The following is a 26,149-nucleotide window of genomic DNA, read 5'->3' on the forward strand; positions in this document are numbered from 1 at the left end:
TATGTTGATTGGTGTACTGGTATGTTGATTGGTGTACTGTTATATTGACTGGTGTACTGGTGTGTTGATTGGTGTACTGTTATGTTGATTGGTGTACTGGTATGTTGATTGGTGTACTGGTGTGTTGATTGGTGTACTGGTATGTTGATTGGTGTACTGGTATGTTGATTGGTGTACTGGTATGTTGAGAGAACTAGTACACAAACATTTATCTGAACCTTTTACACCTTCTGTAAACTGTGTATATGTCTAATAACATGTGATTTGATTACTCACTCACTCAAACTTGTGTTTATAACTGAACAACCTTCCTGCTATTCCCTTCCCTTATGTGACCTAAAATATGGCCAGTGATACATCCAGACTTGTCAGTGGGAGGCGCTAAACCCTTTCAGTGGTCTATGTAGTCAGTTCAGGAAAGGTCAACACTGTGACAGGATCCACAGACTCACTACTACTTAATGAACATCCAACCAGCCAATCGAATAAATCAAATTACATGATTTATTTTTTCAAATACACTTCTCAGTCTTTTCAGTGTTCAATAACAGCTTACTGCTTCAGCAAGTTTTACCATGAGTCACTGTGGATGGTGTTGAACGAAGGTCAGACGTGTTTCACTGCCGACGCTGTGTAGAGGACAGAGACGTGACCCAACCTGGGACCACCGTGCTTCCCCTGCGCCTCCCGTCCAGCCTTCACCTCCCTGCTGTCTGCCCTGTGAGAAGAGGACTAGGAGGAGAAGGAGGCTCTCCCAGCCATGAGGGGAAACACATGGGCAGACCCAGTCCCTTCTGGAAATGGATACTATGAGATGTGTCTGGGTATGGGAGGTGGAAGAGAGGGAGAGGAGAGCTGCTTGGCCTCCCTGACTTACCAGATAAGAAGGGGAGGTGGAGAAGGAGGCCTCACACCGAGACCAGTAGCGGTGGGTCAATTCACTGGGGAAGAAGCCAAGCCAGTAAAAAAAGCCATATTACAATCTACTGTATGTTGCGATAATTGTGTTGTTTGCTCTATAACCCATTGGTTCATACGCCACTGTGATATACAATAAGGCCTTGACAACAAAAAAAACAACAGTCACACAGTGTTGGAATAAATTCAACTACACATACGTTTGTTTCATCAGAAAACCTGGAGAGCAACATCTGTCTGGTGAAGTCCACAAAGCATATTTAATCTAACAAACAGTTACATGACCTGCAGCAGGGTCAAGTTAATGTTTCAAACAGTTTGCTAAACAACTACTGATTTAGGACCACTGTGTTACAGCCAAGTCAACACAAAGACAACAGGAGCCCTGCCTCCCCTTATTCCAGCACCATTTACACTGAAACAAATCAACAAAGGTATACGCTGAGCATACAGAACATTATGAATTCCTGCTCTCTCCATGACATAGACTGACCAGGTGAATCCAGGTGAAAGCTATGATCCCTTATTGACTTCACTTAAACCTGTTAAATCAATTTCAATCGCTGTAGAAGAAGGGGAGGAGACGGGTTAAAGAATGATTGTTCAGCCTTGAGACAATTGAGACATGGATTGTGTCTGTGTGCCAAAAGACAACAGATTGAAGTTCCTTTGAACTCAACATTAGGAAGGTGTTCCTAATGTTATACTGGTATGTCAGGTACTTTCACATTCTTAGTAGAGGAGCACTTGATTTAGCTTGTTGCCAGCACATTAGAACCAATAAACCAAAAGGGCAAACTACCCCCCCACCTCCTCCATTGCCAGTCAAGCTGCTGAATGAAATGCACCTTGCCACCCTTGATGCCAGTCAAGTTGCGGAATCAAACGCACCCTCCCTCCCTTAACCCGCTGTTCCCCGGGCGCCAAAGATGTGGATATTGATTAAGGCAGCCCCCAGCACCTCTCTGATTCAGAGGGGTTGGTTTAAATGCGGAAGACACATTTCAGTTGAACACATTCAGTTGGACAAGTAACTAGTTATGACCCTTTCCCTTTCATGCCAGTCAAGCTGTTGAATCAAACGCACCCTCCTTCCATTCATACCAGTCAAGCAGCTGAATCAAACGCACCCTCCTTCCATTCATACCAGTCAAGCTGTTGAATCAAACGCACCCTCCTTCCATTCATACCAGTCAAGCTGTTGAATCAAACGCACCCTCCTTCCATTCATACCAGTCAAGCTGCTGAATCAAACGCACCCTCCTTCCATTCATACCAGTCAAGCTGTTGAATCAAACGCACCCTCCTTCCATTCATACCAGTCAAGCTGCTGAATCAAACGCACCCTCCTTCCATTCATACCAGTCAAGCTGTTGAATCAAACGCACCCTCCTTCCATTCATACCAGTCAAGCTGTTGAATCAAACGCACCCTCCTTCCATTCATACCAGTCAAGCTGTTGAATCAAACGCACCCTCCTTCCATTCATACCAGTCAAGCTGTTGAATCAAACGCACCCTCCTTCCATTCATACCAGTCAAGCTGTTGAATCAAACGCACCCTCCTTCCATTCATACCAGTCAAGCTGTTGAATCAAACGCACCCTCCTTCCATTCATACCAGTCAAGCTGCTGAATCAAACGCACCCTCCTTCCATTCATACCAGTCAAGCTGTTGAATCAAACGCACCCTCCTTCCATTCATACCAGTCAAGCTGCTGAATCAAACGCACCCTCCTTCCATTCATACCAGTCAAGCTGTTGAATCAAACGCACCCTCCTTCCATTCATACCAGTCAAGCTGTTGAATCAAACGCACTCCTTCACGCTAGTCAAACTTTTGCAACAAACGCACCTTCCCTCCCTTCATGCCAGTCACTGTTGAATCGCACCCACCCTCGCTCCCGTCATGCAAGCCAAGTTTTTGAATCAAATGTACCCTAACTACCTTCACCCAGTCAAGCTAATGAATCAAACGCATCCCTCTCCAATTATGCCAGTCAAACTGTTGAATCAAACACACCCCACCTCCCTTCATAACAGTCAAGCTGCTGAATCAAAATACACTTTGAACTTTGGGGAAATGTGAAGGGAATGTAGGAGAATATAACACATTAGATCTGGTAAAAGATAATACAAAGAAAAAAACAACTGTTCTTTTGTATTTTTTTGTACCATCATCTTTGAAATGCAAGAGAAAGGCCATAATGTACTATTCCAGCCCAGCTGCAATTTAGATTTTGTCCACTAGATGGCATCAGTGTATGTGCAAAGTTTTAGACTGATCCAATGAACCATTGCATTTCTGTTTTTGTATCGAGATTGTATCAAGACTGCCCAAATGTGCCTAATTTGTTTATTAATAACTTTTCATGTTCAAAATTGTGCACTCTCCTCAAACAGTAGCATGGTATTATTTCATTGTAAAAACTACTGTAAATTGGACAGTGCAGTTAGAGTAAAAAGAATTGAAGCTTTCTGCCAATATCAAACATGTCTATGTCCTGGGAAATGTTCTTGTTACTTACAAGCTGCTCATGCTAATCGCATTAGCCTACGTTAGCTCAACCGTCCCGTGGAAGGGACACTGATCCCGAAGAATTAACATGATTTTTGAATGATTACCTCATCTCTGCACCCCACACTTACAATTATCTGTAAGGCCCCTCAGTCAAGCAATGAATTTCAAACACAGATTCAAGCAAAAAGACCAGTGAGGTTTTCCAATGAGTCACAAAGAAGGTTACCTATTGGTAGATGGGTCAAAAAAACAGAAAAACATTGAAAATCCCTTTGAGCATGGTGAAGTTATTAATTACACTGTGGATGGTGTATCAATACACCCAATAGCAACAAAGATACAGGCGTCGTCCTTCCTCACTAATTTGCCAGAGAGGAAGGAAACCACTCAGGGATTTCACCATGAGTTTAATGGATGTGATAAGAGGAAACTGAGGATGGATCAACAACATTGTAGTTACTTCACAATACTAACCTAAATGACGGAGTGAAAAGCAGGAAGCTTGTACAGAATAAAAAGATTCCAAAACATGCATCCTGTTTGCAACAAGGCACTAAAGTAATACTGCTAAAAAAAATGGCAAAGCAATTCACTTTTTCGTCCTGAATAAAATGTCTTATGTAATCGCCAAAGGTGCTTCTACAAAGTACTGACTGAGGGGTGTGAATACTTACGTAAAGGAGATTTTTCTGTATTTAATTTCAGATACATTTGCAAAAATGTATAAAATATGTTTTCACTTTGTCATTATGGAGTACAATTGTGTGTAGATGGATGAGAAAGAAACCAAATTTAATTAATTTTGAATTCAGGCTGTAACACAAAACAAATGTAGAATACGTCAAGGGGGCTGAATACTTCCTGAAGGCACTTGTAGTGGGAATCAGACCCTTTTCCAAAGTAGTGCACTACGCAGTAAATAGGCTGCCATTTTGGAACGCATTCTCAGTCATTCTTCATTTTGATCACAGGAAGGAATTGAGCATGCACTTTACCCTACCAGGAACACGAACCATCGCCAGTAAAACACGTTAAAACACTAAGAGTTGTCGGTCAGCAGAATGGGGTTGTCTGCATCCCAAATGGCACCATGTTACCTTTAGAGTGCATTACCATAGGGCTCTAGTCAAAAAGTAGTAGCACTATATAGGCAACAGCGTGCCATTTGGAATACAGGCTTTGTCCTCTGAGTGCTCCCCAGTCACCGACCCCTAACCCCTACCCCGGTCAATAAGACAGTCAGCATTGTGTGTTTCACAGACAGACCGTTGAGGAACTGGGACTTCATTGCAACACCGAAATGGTTCTATTGGCTGGGTGCTGGCATAGAGTTGGATAGAGGACACGTCTTTGCATATCTGGCGCAATAGTTTCTGTGACAGCATAGGAAACGCCATTGAGGGCTATCTCAATTTGAAAGTAGTCTTCTTCTTCTACTTCTATGAGTTTATTGGTAAACCAATTGAAACGGTGCACACTGTGTGTGTTTGTTGAGGAGTATAATTCATTGGCTGATCCCTCCTGCTGACCTGGATGGAATTCTGTGATCCTAGATATCTCACTGGAGAAAGCAGCTAAGCAAGCTCCTCTCTGCCTCTCTACAATGTTTTCTGGTCCAAACAAATATGACATTGTTTGCCACTCGTAGCATTGTATAGAATAAAAGGGAAGCCAGCGAGCATTTAGACTCCCTTGATAAAACAATATTTCCAACATTAGCCAATCAGCATTGAGCTAAACTGAGTAAGCTCAACTGTAAATGGTCCTGGCCCACCAAAAAATAATGTCAGGGGAACACCAACTTGGATTTTTGCATTACACCTATCAAATTGCATTGAGAGCATACGCCATTGACAGAAACAACTGGAATTGTTTAATCTCGTTGTCCTCCGGTGGCTAGCTAGCCAGCTAGCTAAAATTGGCCCTTTCCTAAATTAGCCATGGATGGAGATAGGGATTTGGACTTGTGGTTTTACTTAGTTCTCTGTACTGCCCAATGATTATAACTGCGACTCTGATCCAACCATTAATTCACACATTGCTGTGCCCCCCTGGCCTGAGAGGATGGAAGTTCAATATGTAGTTAGATATAGAAGGCTAATGTTAACTAGCTAACGCTGAAAGAGATGTTTCTCTACCAGTAGAGTGAGTCAACATGACAGAGAGGAGGGTGGTGTTCTCTACCAGTAGGGTGAGTCAACATGACAGAGAGGAGGGTGGTGTTTCTCTACCAGCAGGGTGAGTCAACATGCTTTTCTACTTGCACAAACATGCACACACTCACACACACACACATATGTGCGCACACAGAAATCAGAACCATGGACAACCACATCATATAGTTGAGTCAGCTCCTGTTTTCTTTGCAACTTTGTTCTGAATCAATAGTTGTTTAATAGTCCTAAAAGAAACATCAACTTGCTTGACCCTGCTGCAGGTTAGTTAGGGTTAGGGTTAGATATAATATGCTTAGTGGACTTCACCAGACAGAATTTGCTCTCCAGTTTTCTGATTAAACAAAACTATGGTTGAATTCATTCATCCACTCTGTCTTCTTATTGTCTCTGCCTTTCAAATCAAATCAAACTTTATTGTAACGGTTTTCTTCCGCTGAAGGAGAGGAGGACCAAAATGCAGCGTGGTTAGAGTTCAACATGTTTAATCAAGACACGAGAACACAACAAAATACCAAAACAACAACCGTGAAAACCGAAACAGTCCTATCTGGTACAAAGACAGAAGACAACCAACCACAAAGTACCCACAGAATATGGCTGCCTAAATATGGTTCCCAATCAGAGACAACGATAGACAGCTGCCTCTAATTGAGAACCAATCTAGGCAACTATAGACATACAAACTACCTAGAAAGGAAACAGCCCCATAAACATACAAAACCTCTAGACCAGGGAAACACATAAATCCCCCATCGTCGCACCCTGACCTAACCAAAATAATAAAGAAAACAAAGATAACTAAGGCCAGGGCGTGACATTTGTCACATGCGCCGAATACAACCGTGATACTGACCAGCCCTTAACCAACAATGCAGGTCAAGAAAGAGTTAAGACAATATTTACCAAATAAACTAAAGTAAAAAATTAGAAAAAGTAACACAATAAAATAACAACAACGAGGCTTTATACAGTACTTTATACCGGTAATAAGTCAATGTGGAGGCTCTATACAGGGGGCACCGGTAATAAGTCAATGTGGAGGCTCTATACAGGGGGCACCGGTACAGAGTCAATGTGAGGCTATATACAGGGGGTACCGGTAATAAGTCAATGTGAGGCTATATACAGGGGGCACCGGTAATAAGTCAATGTGAGGCTATATACAGGGGGTACCGGTAATAAGTCAATGTGGAGGCTATATACAGGGGGCACCGGTAATAAGTCAATGTGGAGGCTATATACAGGGGGCACCGGTAATAAGTCAATGTGAGGCTATATACAGGGGGCACCGGTAATAAGTCAATGTGGAGGCTATATACAGGGTGTTACGGTACAGAGTCAATGTGGAGGCTATAAACAGGGGGCACCGGTACAGAGTCAATGTGGAGGCTATATACAGGGGGTACCGGTACAGAGTCAATGTGGAGGCTATATACAGGGTATTATGGTACAGAGTCAATGTGGAGGCTATATACAGGGGGTACCAGTACAGAGTCAATGTGGAGCCTATATACAGGGGGTACCAGTACAGAGTCAATGTGGAGGCTATATACAGGGGGTACCAGTACAGAGTCAATGTGGAGCCTATATACAGGGGGTACCAGTACAGAGTCAATGTGGAGCCTATATACAGGGGGTACCAGTACAGAGTCAATGTGGAGGCTATATACAGGGGGTACCAGTACAGAGTCAATGTGGAGGCTATATACAGGGGGCACCGGTAATAAGTCAATGTGAGGGGGTACAGGTTAGTTGAGTAGGTGGGGGTAAAGTGACTATGCATAGATAACAAACAGCAAGTAGCAGCAGTGTGTGTGTGTGTGTGTGTGTGTGTGGTCCATTTGGTTAATTGTTCAGCAGTCTTATGGCTTGGGGATAGAAGCTGTTAAGGATCCTTTTGGTCCTAGACTCCGATCAAAAGGTAGCAGAGAGAACAGTCTACGACTTGGGTAACTAGTATATACAGTACCAGTAAAACAATGTGGACACTCCTACTCATTCAAGTGTATTTCTTTATTTTTTCTCTTTTCTACATAGTAGAATAATAGTGAAGATCAAAACTATGAAATAACACATATGGAATCATGTTGTAACCAAAAAATTGTTAAACAAATCCAAACATATTTGATATTTGAGATTCTTCAAATAGCCACCCTTTGCCTTGATGACAGCTTTGCAAACTCTTGGCATTCTCTCAACCAGCTTCCCCTGGAATGCTTTTCCAACCGTCTTGAAGTAGTTCCCACATATGCTGAGCACTTGTTGGATGATTTTCGTTCACTTTGCGGTCCAACTCATCCCAAACCATCTCAATTGGTTTGAGGTCGAGTGATTATGGAGGCCAGGTCATCTGATGCAGCACTCCATCACACTCCTTATTTGTCAAATATCCCTTACAAAGCCTGGAGGTATGTTTTGGGATTGTTCTGTTGAAAAACAATTTATTATCCCTCTAAGCTCAGACCAGATGGGATAGTGTATCGCTGCAGAATGTTGTGGTAGCCATGCTGGTTGTGTGCTTTGCATTCTAAATACATCACTGACAGTGCCACCAGAAAAGCACCCCCGCCCCATCACACCTCCTCCATGCTTCACGGTGGGAAACACACAAATCAAATCAAATCAAATCAAATGTTATTGGTCACATGCACGTGATTAGCAGATGTATTGGTCACATACACGTGATTAGCAGATGTTATTGGTCACATACACATGATTAGCAGATGTTATTGGTCACATACACGTGATTAGCAGATGTTATTGGTCACATACACGTGATTAGCAGATGTTATTGGTCACATACACGTGATTAGCAGATGTTATTGGACACATACACGTGATTAGCAGATGTTATTGCGGGTGTAGTGAAATGCTTGTGCTTCTAGCTCTGACGGTGCAGTAATATCTAACAAGTAATATCTAACAAATTACACAACATATACCCAACACACACATCTAAGTAGGAGGGAATTAAGACTATATACATTTGGACGAGCGATGTCAGAGCGGAACGGACTAAGATACAGTAGAATAGGATAGAATACAGTATATATACATATGAGATGAGTAATGCTAGATATGTCAACATTATTAAAGTGACTAGTGATACATTCCTTAAAGTGGCCAGTGATTTCTTGTCTATGCCTATAGGCAGCAGCCTCTAATGTGCTAGTGATGGCTATTTAACATTCTGATGGCCTTGAGATAGAAGCTGTTTTTCAATCTCTCAGTCCCAGCTTTGATGCACCTGTACTGACCTTGCCTTCTGGATGATAGCGGGGTGAACAGGCAGTGGCTTGTCCTTGATGTCCTTGATGATCTTTTTGGCCTTCCTGTAACATCGTGTGCTGTAGGTGTCCTGGAGGGCTGGTAGTTTTCCCTCGGTAATGCATTGGGCAGACAGCACCACCCTCTGGAGAGCTTTGCGGTTGCGGGCGGTGCAGTTGCCGTACCAGACGATGATACAGTCCAAGAGGATGCTTTCAATTATGCGCCTGTAGACGTTTCTGAGGGTTTTAGGTGACAAGCCATATTTCTTCAGCCTCCTGAGGTTGAAGAGGCTCTGTTGCGCCTTCTTCACCACACTGTCTGTGTGCGTGGTCCATTTCAGTTTGTCAGTGATGTGAACGCCAAGGAACTTGAAGCTTTCCACCTTCTCCACTGCGGTCCTGTCGATGTAGATGGGGGATTGCACCCTCTGCTGTTTCCTGAAGTCCACAATCATCTCCTTTGTTTTGTTGACATTGAGTGAGAGGTTATTTTCCTGACACCACACTCCGAGGGTCCTCACCTCCTCCCTGTAGGCTGTCTCGCCGTTGTTGGTATTCAAGCCTACCACTGTTGTGTCATCTGCAAACTTGATGATTGAGTTGGAAGCGTGCATGGCCACGCAGTCATGGTTGAACAGTTAGTACAGGAGGGAGCACGCACCCATGTGGGGTCCCAGTGTTGAGGATCAGCGAAGTGGAGATGTTGTTTCCTACCTTCACCACCTGGGGCAGCCTGTCAGAAAGTTCAGGACCCAATTGCACAAGGGCGGGGTTGAGAACCAGGTTCTCAAGCTTAATGATAAGCTTGGAGGGTACTATGGTGTTGAATTCTGAGCTATAGTCAATGAACAGCATTATTACATAGGTATTCCTCTTGTCCAGATGGGATAGGGCAGTGATCACATCATCTGATCATCATCTCCCTGGGGCGGCAAGGTAGCCTAGTGGTTAGAGCGTTGGACTAGTAACCGGAAGGTTGCGAGTTCAAACCCCCGAGCTGACAAGGTACAAATCTGTCGTTCTGCCCCTGAACAGGCAGTTAACCCACTGTTCCCAGGCCGTCATTGAAAATAAGAATTTGTTCTTAACTGACTTGCCTGGTTAAATAAAGGTAAAATAAAAAATAAATAAATAAAATCTGTGGATCTATTGGGGCAGTAAGCAAATTGAAGTGGGTCTAGGGTGGCAGGTAAAGCAGAAGTGATATGATCCTTAACTAGTCTCTCAAAGCACTTCATGATGACAGAGGTGAGTGGTACGGGGCGATAGTCGTTCAGTTACCTTAAACTTATTGGGTACAGGAACAATGGTGCCAATCTTGAAGCATGTGGGGACAGCAGACTGGGATAGGGAGAGATTGAGTATGCCGTAAACACACCAGCCAGCTGGTCTGTGCATGCTCAGAGGACGCGTCTAGGCCGGAAGCCTTGCGAGGGTTAACACTTTTAAATGTTTGACTCACGTCGGCCACGGAGAAGGAGATTCCACAGGTAGGTCCTAGGTAGCGGGCCGCATCGGTGGCATTATGCTATCTTCAAAGCTTGCGAAGAATGTGTTTAGCCTGCCCGGAAGCAAGACGTCGGTCTTGGCGGCGTGGCTGGTTTTCCTTTTGAAGTCTATGATTGTCTGTAGTCCCTGCCACATACGTCTCATGTCTAAGCCGTTGAATTGTGACTCCACTTTATCTCTATACTGACGTTTAGCTTGTTTGATTGGCTTGCGGAGTGAATAACTACACTGTTTATATTACGCCATATTACCAGTTGCCTTGCCACGGTTAAATGCAGTGGTTCCGCAATTTCAGTTTTGCGCGAATGCTACCATCTATCCACGGTTTCTGGTTAAGGTAGGTTTTTTTTCTTCGAGATTGGTGTCCCTTCTACGGGACGGTTGAGCTAACGTAGGCTAATGCGATTAACATGAGGTTGTAAGTAACAAGAACATTTCCCAGGATATAGACATATCAGATATTGGCAGAAATCTTAAATTCTTGTTAATCTAACTACACTGTCCAATTTACAGTAGCTATTACATTACATGAAAGCTATTAATAAACTAATTAGGCAGATTTGGGCAGTCTGGAGACAACATTTTGAACAGAAATGCAATTGGATCAGTCAAAAACTTTTGAGTGGCAAAAATCTAAATTGCAGCTGGGCTGGAATAGTATATTATGGACTTTCTCTTGCATTTGAAAAATGAACGGTTTGTATTTTCTATGTATTATCTTTAACCAGATCTAATGTGTTATATTCTCCTACATTAATTTCACATTTCCACAAACTTCAAAGTGTTTCCTTTCAAATGGTACCAAGAATATGCATATCCTTGCTTCAGGGCCTGAGCTACACGCAGTTATATTTGGGTATGTCATTAAAGGTGAAAATTGAAAAAAAAGGGCTAATCCTTAAGATTTAATAGTCCCAGTGGGTACTACATCTCCTATACACTTCCTTATAAAAACTCAGTCACCGTATCCGTGTATGCGTCTAGATTATTTTCGCGAACTACCTGGGATTATATCCCAGTCCACGTGATCAAAACAATCCTGAAGCTTTTATTCCGATTGGTCAGACCAGCGTTGAATAGTAAGAAGCACGGGCACTTCCTGTTTGAGTTTCTGCCTATAGGATGGGAGGAGCAAGATGAAATCGTGGTCAGATTTGCCAAAAGAAGGGCGGGCAAATCTATCCACAAGGCTACCTGCTACCCCAGGATATGTGGTTTCCAGTTTGCATAAAGTCCAGTGAAGTTCTTTGAGGGCCGTAGAGGTTTTGGCTTTGAGGTGGGATGTAAACGGCTGTGGCGATAATGGAGGAGAATTCTCTTGGGAGATAATATGGTCGGCATTTAATTGTGAAGTATTCTTGGTCGGGTGAACAAAATGACTTGAGTTCCTGTATGTTCCTAGAATTACACCATGAGTCGTTAATCATGAAACACACCCCTCCACCCCTTCTCACTGAGAGATTTTTATTCCGGTCTGAGCGATGTACTGAGAATCCTGCTGGCTTTACCGACTCCGACAGAGTATCCCGTGAAACAAAGTATGTTACAGGCCCCGATGTCTCTCTGGAAAGAAATCCTTGCTCTGAGCTCATCAACTTTGTTATCCAAAGACTGAACATTAGAGAGTAATATACTCGAAGTCAAACCGGCAGGCCGCCTCGAGACAGGCGAGAGTTCATAAACCAGGTCAGAGTCCAAACAGTACCAGGGGACAGGCAGGCTCGAGGTCAGGACAGGCAGAGTGGTCAGGCAGGCGGGTTTGGCGTCAGGACAGGCAAGGGTCCAAACCCGGTAGGGCTAGGAAAAAACAGAGACTGGGAAAAATAGGAGCTAGGAGAAACGCTGGTTGACAAACTGGCACAGAGAGACAGGAAACACAGGGATAGATACACTGGCACAGAGAGACAGGAAACACGGGGATAAATACACTGGCACAGAGAGACAGGAAACACAGGGATAAATACACTGGTACAGAGAGACAGGAAACACAGGGATAAATACACTGGCACAGAGAGACAGGAAACACAGGGATAAATACACTGGCACAGAAAGACAGGAAACATAAGGATAAATACATCGGGGATAATAAGCGACACCTGGAGGGGGGTGGAGACAAGATCACAGCGTGACAATTCCTGGTCGTAATGCTAGTAGTTCTGGTGAGTTACCGCCGCTCTAATATCCAATAGTTCTTCCCGGCTGTATGTAATGACACAAAACATTTCCTGAGCTGATGATGTAAAAAATAGTACATAAAAAAACGAAATACTGCAAAGTTTCCTGCAAAGACACGGCAGATGGAACCAAAAATCTCAAATTTGGCCTCATCAGACCAGAGGACAGATTTCCACTGCTCTAATGTCCATTGCTCATGTTTCTTGGCCCAAGCAATTCTCTTCTTCTTAATGGCGTCCTTTACTAGTCGTTTCTTTGCAGAAATTCAACCATGAAGGTTTGATTTACGATGTGATTCCATATGTGTTATTTCCTAGTTTTGATGTCTTCACTATTATTCTACATTGTAGACTATAGTAAAAATAAAGAAAAACCCTTGAATGAGTAGGTGTGTCCAAACATTTGACTGGTTGATAGGAAGTCCCACTCAGTTGACTATTTCAAAATGGTAGACGTTCTCAATAGCACTGCCCATGTTAAAACAGGTTTTGTGGCCAAGTGCTCCCTCTATCCAACTCTATAGTTTCTTTAGCTCCCTCTATCCAACTCTATAGTTTCTTTCGTAAAGGACTTAAAGGGACTTCATATTATAATGTTTTCACTGCTTCTGTTATTCAGTTTATACACTGAGTGCACAAAACATTATGAACAGCTGCTCTTTCCATGACATAGACTGACCAGGTGAATACAGGTGAAAGCTATGATCCCTTATTGACTTCACTTAAACCTGTTAAATCCATTTCAATCCCTGTAGAAGAAGGAGAGGAGACGGGTTAAAGAATGATTGTTCAGCCTTGAGACAATTGAGACATGGATTGTGTATATGTGCCCTTTAGAGGGTAAATGTACAAGATCAAATATTTAATACTTAATATTAATAAAATGCAATATTAGGAAGGTGTTCTTAATGTTTTGTACTTTCAGTGTATATGAAACAACTAAATACATTAATGAATGTGTTGGAAACAAAGATCTTAACAAATTATTTAATGTTGCTTAATGTAAAATGCTAAATAAAATGCTAAATAGCATACATCCATATTATATATTGTGATGTTGTTTTAAAAGTCCCTGGAATGTCTGTCAGCAGGGTAGAAACAACAGGAAGTGTGTACCGCTGCAGCCTTGCATGGAGGCCTGGGGGAGCAGAGAGGGAGCAGAGAGAGAGCAGAGAGGGAACAGAGAGGGAGGAGAGAGGGAACAGAGAGGGAGCAGAGAGGGAGGAGAGATGGGGCAGAGAGAGAGCAGAGAGGAGGGAGCAGAGAGGGCAGAGAGGGAGCAGAGAGGGAACAGAGAGGAGGGAGCAGAGAGGGCAGAGAGGGAGCAGAGAGGGAACAGAGAGAGAGCAGAGATAGAGCATAGAGGGAGTAGAGAGGGAGGAGAGATGGGGCAGAGAGAGAGCAGAGAAGGCAGAGAGGGAACAGAGAGGAGGGAGAGAGGGAGGAGAGAGGGGGCAGAGATGGAGCAGAGAGCGAACAGAGATGGGGTAGAGAGGGAACAGAGAGGGAACAGAGGTACTGTTGGAACTGACCTTATTACTTCCTCGTATTGCTCTGTTCTGGTGAACTGTGCCTTTATTTTTAAATGTTACCTTTATTTAACTAGGCAAGTCAGTTAAGAACAAATTCTTATTTTCAATGAGGGCCTAGGAACAGTGGGTTAACTGCCTGTTCAGGGGCAGAACGACAGATTTGTACCTTGTCAGCTCAGGGGTTTGAACTTGCAACCTTCCAGTTACTAGTCTAAAGCTCTAACCACTAGGCTACCCTGCAGATCTAGAGGAGAGAGAAAGGGGGAGAGTGGGGGGGATTGGGAGAGAGGGGGAGAAAGAAAGGGAGAGAGAGAAAGGGAGAGAGAGAAAGGGGGAGAGAGAAAAGGGGAGAGAGAGAAAGGGAGAGAGAGAAAGTGAGAGAGAGAAAGGGGAGATAGAGAGAGGGGGAGAGAGAAAGGGAGATAGAGTGGGGTAGAGAGAAAGGGAGAGAGAGAAAGGGGGAGAGAGAAAGGGAGAGAGAGAAAGGGAGAGAGAGAAAAGGGGAGAGAGAAAGGGAGAGAGATAAAGGGGGAGAGAGAAAGGGAGAGAGATAAAGGGGGGAGAGAAAGGGAGAAAGAGAGGGGGAGAGATAAAGGGAGAGAGAAAGGGGGAGAGAGTGAAAGGGGGAGAGAGAAAGGGAGAGAGAGAAAGGGGGAGAGAGAGAAAGGGGGAGAGAGAAAAGGGGAGAGAGAGGGGGGAGAGAGAAAGGGAGAGAGAGGGGGGAGAGAAAGTAAGAGAGAGAGAGGGGGGAGAAAGGGAGAGAGAGAAAGGGGGAGAGAGGGGGAAAGAGAGAAAGGGAGAGGGAGAAAGGCTGAGAGAGAAAGGGGGAGAGTGGGGGGGTTGAGAGAGTGGGGGAGAAAGAAAGGGAAAGAGAGATAAAGGGAGAGAGAGAAAGGGGTAGATTGAAAGGGGGAGAGTGGGGGGATTGAGCGAGAGGGGGAGAAAGAAAGGGAGAGAGAGAAAGGGAGAGAGAGAAAGGGGGAGAGAGAAAGGGGGAGAGAGAAAGGGAGAGAGAGAGGGAGAGAGAGAAAGGGGGAGAGAGAAAGGGGGAGAGAGAAAGGGGGAGAGAGAGAAAGGGAGAGAGAGAAAGGGGGAGAGAGAAAGGGGGAGAGAGAAAGGGAGAGAGAGAAAGGGAGAGAGAGAAAGGGGGAGAGAGAAAGGGAGAGAGAGAAAGGGGGAGAGAGGGGGGAGAGAGAAAGGGGGAGAGTGGGGGGGATTGAGAGAGAGGGAGCTGACAGGCGTGATTCCCAACACTAAAGGGCATGACTCTGGCCTGCAGGCTTAGTGCACTACTCACCCTCCCTCTAGTACAGGACAGAGTGCTGCTGATGTCGGCAGCATGGGAAGGTGGGAGGGACAGCCCAGCTCCTCCTCACCCCCAGGCCTCAGGACAGACGGGCGGAAGGGACTATCCATCCAATCTTGTTGAGTCAGGGAATATCAGACGTTTCTAGTGCAACGTGTACTGGGATTAAATAAATTTAGCCTGCAGGTCAGAGTAATGCCCTTTATTGTTGGGAATCATACCTTTCAGCCCCCCCCCCCCCCCCTCTCTCTCTCTCTTTCTCTCTCCGTCTGTCTTTTACCTATCCAGTAACATCGTATTTCTGTTGCTCAGACATAAACATTTTCAAAAATATTTCCAAGGAACTGAATATCTGCTAGCATTACCTACAGCATTACCTACAGCATTACCTACAGCATTACCTACAGCATTACCCATAGCATTACCTACAGCATTACCTACAGCATTACCTACAACATTGCCCACAGCATTACCTACAGCATTACCTACAGCATTACCTACAGCATTACCTACAAACTGGTGTTTTTCAGCCAGGACAGCTCCAGGGGACATAAGGGAACTTCATTTGGACCAAATTCACTTTCTATTGTATCTATTGTGTCTGTTTTAATCCTGGTTATTATCTCATCCTGGTTTCTGACAGTCTGGTTATTATCTCATCCTGGTTTCTGATGATCTGGTTATTATCTCATCCTGGTTTCTGATGATCTGGTTATTATCTCATCCTGGTTTCTGATAGTCTGGTTATTATCTCATCCCGGTTTCTGATGATCTGGTTATTATCTCATCCTGGTTTCTGATAGTCTGGTTATTATCTCATCCTGGTTTCTGATGATCTGGTTATTATCTCATCCTGGTTTCTGATAGTCTGGTTATTATCTCATCCTGGTTTCTGATAGTCTGGTTATTATCTCATCCTGGTTTCTGATAGCCTGGTTATTATCTCATCCTGGTTTCTGATAGTCTGGTTTTTATCTCATCCTGGTTTCTGATAGTCTGGTTTTTATCTCATCCTGGTTTCTGATAGTCTGGTTATTATCTCATCCTGGTGTCTGATAGTCTGGTTATTATCTAATCCTGGTTTCTGATAGTCTGGTTATTATCTCATACTGGTTTCTGATAGTCTGGTTATTATCTCACCCTGGTTTCTGATAGTCTGGTTATTATCTAATCCTGGTTTCTGATAGTCTGGTTATTATCTCATACTGGTTTCTGATAGTCTGGTTATTATCTCACCCTGGTTTCTGATAGTCTCGTTATTATCTCATCCTGGTTTATGATAGTCTGGTTATTATCTCATCCTGGTTTCTGATAGTCTGGTTATTATCTCATCCTGGTTTCTGGTGATCTGGTTATTTTCTCATCCTGGTTTCTCATAATCTGGTTATTATCTCATCCTGGTTTCTGATAGTCTGGTTATTATCTCATCCTGGTTTCTGATAGTCTGGTTATTATCTCATCCTGGTTTCTGATAATCTGGTTATTATCTCATCCTGGTTTCTGATAGTCTGGTTATTATCTTATCCTGGTTTCTGATAACCTGGTTATTATCTCATCCTGGTTTCTGATAGTCTGGTTATTATCTCATCCTGGTTTCTGATAGTCTGGTTATTATCTCATCCTGGGCTTCTGATGATCTAATAAAATGTTATTGGTCGCTTACACATATTTTGCAGATATTATCGCGGGTGTGTCGACGTGCTGATGTTTATACTTATGCCTATGACTTGTCCTTTACTTAAAGCACAGAGTAGAGTCCCGGTTTGAAGCCTTTCACCCCATTTAAATACAGTCACCTTCCTTTCCTTTAACATGTTGGTCTGAACCATGGCTGCATCCCAAATTACACCCTATTACCTTCATAGGGCACTATATATTACACCCTATTACCTTCATAGGGCACTATATATTACACCCTATTACCTTCATAGGGCACTATATATTACACCCTATTACCTTCATAGGGCACTATATATTACACCCTATTCCCTTCATAGGGCACTATATATTACACCCTATTACCTTCATAGGGCACTATATATTACACCCTATTACCTTCATAGGGCACTATATATTACACCCTATTCCCTTCATAGGGCACTATATATTACACCCTATTACCTTCATAGGGCACTATATATTACACCCTATTACCTTCATAGGGCACTATATATTACACCCTATTACCTTCATAGGGCACTATATATTACACCCTATTACCTTCATAGGGCACTATATATTACACCCTAGTCCCTATGGTGCACTATACTGGCCATATGGAGGCTCCTGGTCCAAATGGATGTTTTACATAGAGAATAGTGTGTATGTGCGTACGAAAGCGACCATGTCTCTCAGTATGGGAGGAGAGTGGAAGCCCAGTCGACCGGTCCTGACCTTACTGTCCACAGAGAAACACGCTGTGCTGTCTCATCATCATGTGCTCCAGTCATTTCCTCTTATTGTCTTCTCTGCTAACGCCAAGCTTCAGACAAACTGTTCAGGGAAGACAAGAAGAGGGAAGGAAAGGGGACTTTATTAGGGTGAAAGGCTTAGTACTCTACTCTCAATTTGCATCCCAAATCACACCCTATTTCCATTATAGGGCACTACTTTGTTACACTATATAGTGCCCTATGAAGGGAATAGGGTGTAGTATATAGTGCCCTATGAAGGGAATAGGGTGTAATATATAGTGCCCTATGAAGGGAATAGGGTGTAATATATAGTGCCCTATGAAGGGAATAGGGTGTAATATATAGTGCCCTATGAAGGGAATAGGGTGTAATATATAGTGCCCTATGAAGGGAATAGGGTGTAATATATAGTGCCCTATGAAGGGAATAGGGTGTAATATATAGTGCCCTATGAAGGGAATAGGGTGTAATATATAGTGCCCTATGAAGGGAATAGGGTGTAATATATAGTGCCCTATGAAGGGAATAGGGTGTAATATATAGTGCCCTATGAAGGTAATAGGGTGTAATATATAGTGCCCTATGAAGGGATAAGGGTGTAATATATAGTGCCCCATGAAGGGAATAGGGTGTAATATATAGTGCCCTATGAAGGGAATAGGGTGTAATATATAGTGCCCTATGAAGGTAATAGGGTGTAATATATAGTGCCCTATGAAGGGAATAGGGTGTAATATATAGTGCCCTATGAAGGGAATAGGGTGTAATATATAGTGCCCTATGAAGGGAATAGGGTGTAATATATAGTGCCCTATGAAGGGAATAGGGTGTAATATATAGTGAACTATGAAGGTAATAGGGTGTAATATATAGTGCCCTATGAAGGGAATAGGGTGTAATATATAGTGCCCTATGAAGGGAATAGGGTGTAATATATAGTGCCCTATGAAGGGAATAGGGTGTAATATATAGTGCCCTATGAAGGGAATAGGGTGTAATATATAGTGCCCTATGAAGGGAATAGGGTGTAATATATAGTGCCCTATGAAGGGAATAGGGTGTAATATATAGTGCCCTATGAAGGGAATAGGGTGTAATATATAGTGAACTATGAAGGTAATAGGGTGTAATATATAGTGCCCTATGAAGGGAATAGGGTGTAATATATAGTGCCCTATGAAGGGAATAGGGTGTAATATATAGTGCCCTATGAAGGGAATAGGGTGTAATATATAGTGCCCTATGAAGGGATAAGGGTGTAATATATAGTGCCCTATGAAGGGAATAGGGTGTAATATATAGTGCCCTATGAAGGGAATAGGGTCCATTTGGACCAGGAGCCTCCGCATGGCCAGTATATTGTGAGAATGCTGTTCATCGACTACAGCTCTGCATTTAACACCATAGTACCCTCCAAACTCCATAGTACCCTCAAACTCGTCATCAAGCTCAAGACCCTGGGTCTCGACCCCGCTCTGTGCAACTGGGTACTGGACTTCCTGACGGGCCGCCCCCAGGGGGTGAGGGTAGGTAACAACATCTCCACTCCGCTGATCCTCAACACTGGGTCCCCACAAGGGTGCGTTCTGAGCCCTCTCCTGTACTCCCTGTTCACCCACGACTGCGTGGCCATGCATTCCTCCAACTCAATCATCAAGTTTGCAGACGACACTACAGTGGTAGGCTTGATTACCAACAACGACGAGACGGCCTACAGGGAGGAGGTGAGGGCCCTCGGAGTGTGGTGTCAGGAAAATAACCTCACACTCAACGTCAACAAAACTAAAGAGATGATTGTGGACTTCAGGAAACAGCAGAGGGAGCACCCCCATATCCACATCGATGGGACAGTAGTGGAGAGGGTAGCAAGTTTTAAGTTCCTCGGTGTACACATCACAGACAAACTGAATTGGTCCACCCACACAGACAGAATCGTGAAGAAGGTGCAGCAGCGCCTCTTCAACCTCAGGAGGCTGAAGAAATTTGGCTTGTCACCACAAGCACTCACAAACTTCTACAGATGCACAATCGAGAGCATCCTGTCGGGCTGTATCACCACCTGGTACGGCAACTGCTCCGCCCACAACCGTAAGGCTCTCCAGAGGGTAGTGAGGTCCGCACAACGCATCACCGGGCGCAAACTACCTGCCCTCCAGGACACCTACACCACCCGATGTCACAGGAAGTCCAAAAAGATCATCAAGGACAACAACCACCCGAGCCACTGCCTGTTCACCCCGCTATCATCCAGAAGGCGAGGTCAGTACAGGTGCATCAAAGCTGGGACCGAGAGACTCAAAAACAGCTTCTATCTCAAGGCCATCCGACTGTTAAACAGCCATCACTAACATTGAGTGGCTGCTGCCAACACACTGACTCAACTCCAGCCACTTTAATAATGGGAATTGATGGAAATTGATGTAAAATATATCACTAGCCACTTTAAACAATGCTACCTAATATAATGTTTACATACCCTACATTATTCATCTCATACGTATTTGTATATACTGTACTCTATATCATCTACTGCATCTTTATGTAATACATGTATCACTAGCCACTTTAACTATGCCACTTTGTTTACATACTCATCTCATATGTATATACTGTACTCGATACCATCTACTGCATCCTGCCTATGCCGTTCTGTACCATCACTCATTCATATATCTTTATGTACATATTCTTTATCCCTTTACACTTGTGTGTATAAGGTAGTAGTTTTGGAATTGTTAGCTAGATTACTTGTTGGTTATTACTGCATTGTCGGAACTAGAAGCACAAGCATTTCGCTACACTCGCATTAACATCTGCTAACCATGTGTATGTGACAAATAAAATTTGATTTGATCTGATCTGATCTGATCTGATTTGAATTATTGCACCATAGGGAATAGGGCACATTTGAGACAAATCCTAATAGTGAGTTAGTTATTTTTCAGTTAAACGCATCATTGAGGGCCTATCCACACGCACACACAGACACACAGTTAAAGACACAGACACAGACACACAGACACACAGACACACAGACACAGACACAGACACAGACACAGACACACAGACACAGATAAAGACACAGACACAGACACACAGACACACAGACACAGACACAGACACAGACACAGACACACAGACACACAGACACAAACACACAGATACAGACACAGACACACAGATACAGACACACAGACACACAGATACAGACACACAGACACAGACACACATACACAGACACAGGCACCCAGATACAGACACGCAGACACACAGAGACAGACACAACGAGACAGACACACAGGCACACAGACACAGACACAGGCACAGACACACAGTTACACAGACACACAGACAGACACAGACACAGACACAGGCACATACACACAGACACACAGATACAGACACAGACACACAGATACAGACACAGATACCCAGACACCCAGATACCCAGATACCCAGAGACCCAGAGACCCAGAGACCCAGATACCCAGAGACCCAGACACCCAGATACCCAGAGACCCAGATACCCAGAGACCCAGAGACCCAGACACCCAGACACCCAGAGACCCAGACACCCAGAGACCCAGACACCCAGATACCCAGAGACCCAGACACCCAGAGACCCAGACACCCAGATAGCCAGAGACCCAGATACCCAGATACCCAGAGACCCAGACACCCAGACACCCAGAGACCCAGACACCCAGATACCCAGAGATCCAGACACCCAGATACCCAGGTGATCTGACCATTACTCCGTAATAGTAACATAGTTATTTTGCTGTAAATAGAGAGGGGTGCCAGTATAAAGGTATAGTGAGACCTCAAGATGTGTAGCACTCTGATATTAAACAAGGAATATGTTTACATGCACAGTAATACATCGATGTTAAACTGATCATGGCAGTAGGCAGATTACGTAACAGTCATGTAAACACCTTATTCTGCTTAACTTATTCGGCGTCAGGTCAAAATCAAAGTCACAGTGTCCCTGGTTAATATTCTTATCATCGGCCTTACGGTACTGAAGTCACAGTGTCCCTGGTTAATATTATTATCATCGGCCTTACGGTACTGAAGTCACAGTGTCCCTGGTTAATATTCTTATCATCGGCCTTACGGTACTGAAGTCACAGTGTCCCTGGTTAATATTCTTATCATCGGCCTTACGGTACTGAAGTCACAGTGTCCCTGGTTAATATTCTTATCATCGGCCTTACGGTACTGAAGTCACAGTGTCCCTGGTTAATATTCTTATCATCGGCCTTACGGTACTGAAGTCACAGTGTCCCTGGTTAATATTCTTATCATCGGCCTTACGGTACTGAAGTCACAGTGTCCCTGGTTAATATTCTTATCATCGGCCTTACGGTACTGAAGTCACAGTGTCCCTGGTTAATATTCTTATCATCGGCCTTACGGTACTGAAGTCACAGTGTCCCTGGTTAATATTCTTATCATCGGCCTTACGGTACTGAAGTCACAGTGTCCCTGGTTAATATTCTTATCATCGGCCTTACGGTACTGAAGTCACAGTGTCCCTGGTTAATATTCTTATCATCTGCCTTACGGTACTGAAGTCACAGTGTCCCTGGTTAATATTATTATCATCGGCCTTACGGTACTGAAGTCACAGTGTCCCTGGTTAATATTCTTATCATCGGCCTTACGGTACTGAAGTCACAGTGTCCCTGGTTAATATTCTTATCATCGGCCTTACGGTACTGAAGTCACAGTGTCCCTGGTTAATATTCTTATCATCGGCCTTACGGTACTGAAGTCACAGTGTCCCTGGTTAATATTCTTATCATCGGCCTTACGGTACTGAAGTCACAGTGTCCCTGGTTAATATTCTTATCATCGGCCTTACGGTACTGAAGTCACAGTGTCCCTGGTTAATATTCTTATCATCTGCCTTACGGTACTGAAGTCACTGTGTCCCTGGTTAATATTCTTATCATCGGCCTTGCGGTACTGAAGTCACAGTGTCCCTGGTTAATATTCTTATCATCGGCCTTACGGTACTGAAGTCACAGTGTCCCTGGTTAATATTCTTATCATCGGCCTTACGGTACTGAAGTCACAGTGTCCCTGGTTAATATTCTTATCATCGGCCTTACGGTACTGAAGTCACAGTGTCCCTGGTTAATATTCTTATCATCGGCCTTACGGTACTGAAGTCACAGTGTCCCTGGTTAATATTCTTATCATCGGCCTTACGGTACTGAAGTCACAGTGTCCCTGGTTAATATTCTTATCATCGGCCTTACGGTACTGAAGTCACAGTGTCCCTGGTTAATATTCTTATCATCGGCCTTACGGTACTGAAGTCACAGTGTCCCTGGTTAATATTCTTATGATCGTTTTGTTGTTAAACGGATGATTACTCTGTAATAGCGAATACCTTATTCTGTTATTAAATGGTGCAAAGCGCCAGTCCAGCGAGCTGAGTTGGGAGGGAGGATATCCGCTCCATCATGGAGTCTATTCAGGAGGGGAAATCCTCCGACCTTCCTGTCAGGAACCTATATTTCTCGCACACTCTCCTCTCTCTACTGAAACTCCTCTCTCTACTGAAACTACTGAAACTCTTCTATCTACTGAAACTCCTCTCTTTACTGAAACTCCTCTCTCTACTGAAACTCCTGAAACTCCTCTCTCTACTGAAACTCCTCTCTCTACTGAAACTACTGAAACTCCTCTCTCTACTGAAACTACTGAAACTCTTCTCTCTACTGAAACTACTGAAACTCCTCTCTACTGAAACTCCTCTCTACTGAAACTCCTGAAACTCCTCTCTCTACTGAAACTCCTCTCTCTACTGAAACTACTGAAACTCCTCTCTCTACTGAAACTACTGAAAGTCATCTCTCTACTGAAACTACTGAAACTCCTCTCTCTACTGAAACTACTGAAACTCCTCTCTCTACTGAAACTACTGAAACTACTCTCTACTGAAACTACTCAAACTCCTCTCTACTGAAACTCCTCTCTCTACTGAAACTACTGCAACTCCTCTCTCTACTGAAACTCCTCTCTCTACTGAAACTACTGAAACTCCTCTCTCTACTGAAACTCCTCTCTCTACTGAAACTACGGAAACTCCTCTCTCTACTGAAACTACTGAAACTCCTCTCTACTGAAACTCCTCTCTCTACTGAGACTACTGAAACTCCTCTCTCTACTGAAACTCCTCTCTCTACTGAAACTACTGAAACTCCTCTTTACTGAAACTACTGAAACTCCTCTCTCTACTGAAACTACTGAAACTCCTTTTTACTGAAACTACTGAAACTCCTCTCTACTGAAACTACTGAAACTCCTCTCTACTGAAACTCCTCTTTACTGAAACTACTTAAACTCCTCTCTCTACTGAAACTACTGAAACTCCTCTCTACTGAAACTACTGAAACTCCTCTCTACTGAAGCTCCTCTAGCGAATCCTCTTCTCTTTTCGGTGGGGTTTGGAATAAAGCGGAAGACATACATTTCTGTTGAACATCCGTGTCCATTGGACAATATGCTAATCTACTCATATCTTCTTCTTCGTCTCCCTGCTAAAACTCTAAAGCTGGTGGGTGGTTGGTTCTAGTTTAACTAGCTACCTCATTCTGCCTCTCCAGCAATCAGCACATTGAACTTGACTGAAGTAGTCTGCATCTGTAACTCACACTGGCACAGCAGGCAGGCAGTCCATCAGGAAGTAGAATACAGAATTTAGGAAGGTATTTGGGGAGTTTCTGCTCTCTAACATCTCAGGGGATCCGAGATAAGGGCTCTGAGGGCTGAGCTCTAAGGGAGGAGGCGAAGGAGGTGCCTGACACTTTTTTTTAGAAAAAATGAACAGTTGAATTCCACTACTTCTTACAAGGTTTTGGCACTTTATGGAGACAGTTGTCAAGGGTGAAGAGGAGAAAGACACAGAACCCCGGCCTAGAGAGGCACATATGCGGATAGAACCGGGCAGTGTTACCTACCCACTGCCACACCACGGACTCTGCATTGACCCATTGTTTTGGATGTGAGACTGAGGACTAATTGTGGAGAAAGTGCTACTGGACGTCATGATGCAGTCAACGGGACCCACCATGCTGATTCTACTACTGACACTGGGAACCATGGTGACGTGTAGTTTACAACAGGCAGTAAGACATTGCTTTTTTTGTAATGTAGTTTATAATAACATAATACCATTTATTTGTAAAGTGTCTTTTTGAAAGTGCTGCACAGCCTTGTAAAACGTACAATATTAGATTTCACATTATTTCAATTAGATTCGTTTTGATTAAAACAGGAACTAAACACATGAGCTGGCACACCCAGAAAAAAAAACATTATTTCATGTCGAGGTGCTGACTAACGGTGAATAAACTATAAGCTATATACATTTTTTTTTTAAATAGTCACACACTATATATAAACTCCATGTCATTTATTGGGTAATTCACCAACGTTTCGGCCTCATTGTCCCTTCTTCAGGGTAATGTCATGAATGCTTGAACAAGGTTATGTAGACAAAACAGTGCAATTAGTGCAACCAATGACAATAGTCAGCGGTGTGTCGTAAAAATTAAGTTAATGAGAATGAATTGAGTGAAACTGTTTAAAAAACAACTATAGTTTATAGCGTATTGAATATATTAGGCATCAACAGACATTATTGTTTGATTCAATGTTACATAAATATTGCTTCCTATTTCCTTCTATTTGTTTTGTTCTATGTAATCTTTTGGTTCACCCGTAATGCGTAATAAGCATCATCAACAGGGGGAACATATTCGGTGTACTCTGATACGCTGTAGAAACAACACATCCATTTAGAAAAGAGAGAATTGTTCATAAGAAACGCCTGATAACAAAGTCTATACTCAGAACATTAGGGGGTCAATGTTTTAGAGAAGGATATCAGGATATCAAGCCTCCCTTTGTGGTAGTAGGATCTCGATGTTACCTCCTCTCCTTGGAGTAGTCTTTGAGAGCATTAAGTTTAACAGCGGAGGGGAAAGACATGTTTCTCTTTGGTTTTAGATCACATAGGTTGTGTCTTTAAATGGCACCGCAGGGCAGTTCACAGGACCAGAACTGATGCACTGTCCGGGAGAAGGGTTACCGTCTGGGGACGTAGACCTAGTGTCACTGAATCGATAGAGGAATTGTTTCAGTGTGGTCTGTCAGTAGTGTGTTTTGTAATGTTGTCTAATGTAGAGTTGTATATTATAGTGTTGTTTCATGTAGTGTTGTCTAATGTAGTGTTGTATATTATAGTGTTGACTAATGTAGTGTTGACTAATGTAGTGTTGTATATTATAGTGTTGACTAATGTAGTGTTG

General features: G+C 43.4%; 1 protein-coding gene across 4 annotated transcripts in view; it reads left to right on the top strand.

Moving 5' to 3' along the window:
• Positions 1-24,467: 24,467 nt before the first annotated feature.
• stab1 (stabilin 1) overlaps positions 24,468-26,149 on the top strand; it is a 148,257-nt gene continuing 146,575 nt past the window's right edge. The window contains exon 1 of one of the 4 annotated variants that reach the window (XM_036950976.1): positions 24,468-24,964. In XM_036950976.1, the coding sequence (XP_036806871.1) occupies positions 24,884-24,964 (81 nt within the window). In that variant the 5' untranslated portion in view covers positions 24,468-24,883. The remainder of the gene's footprint in view (positions 24,965-26,149) is intronic. The other 3 variants (XR_005037113.1, XM_036950975.1, XM_036950974.1) reach the window with 3 other exon arrangements.

The sequence above is a fragment of the Oncorhynchus mykiss genome, chromosome 17 (assembly GCF_013265735.2).
Source record: "Oncorhynchus mykiss isolate Arlee chromosome 17, USDA_OmykA_1.1, whole genome shotgun sequence".
Classification (NCBI taxonomy): domain Eukaryota; kingdom Metazoa; phylum Chordata; class Actinopteri; order Salmoniformes; family Salmonidae; genus Oncorhynchus; species Oncorhynchus mykiss.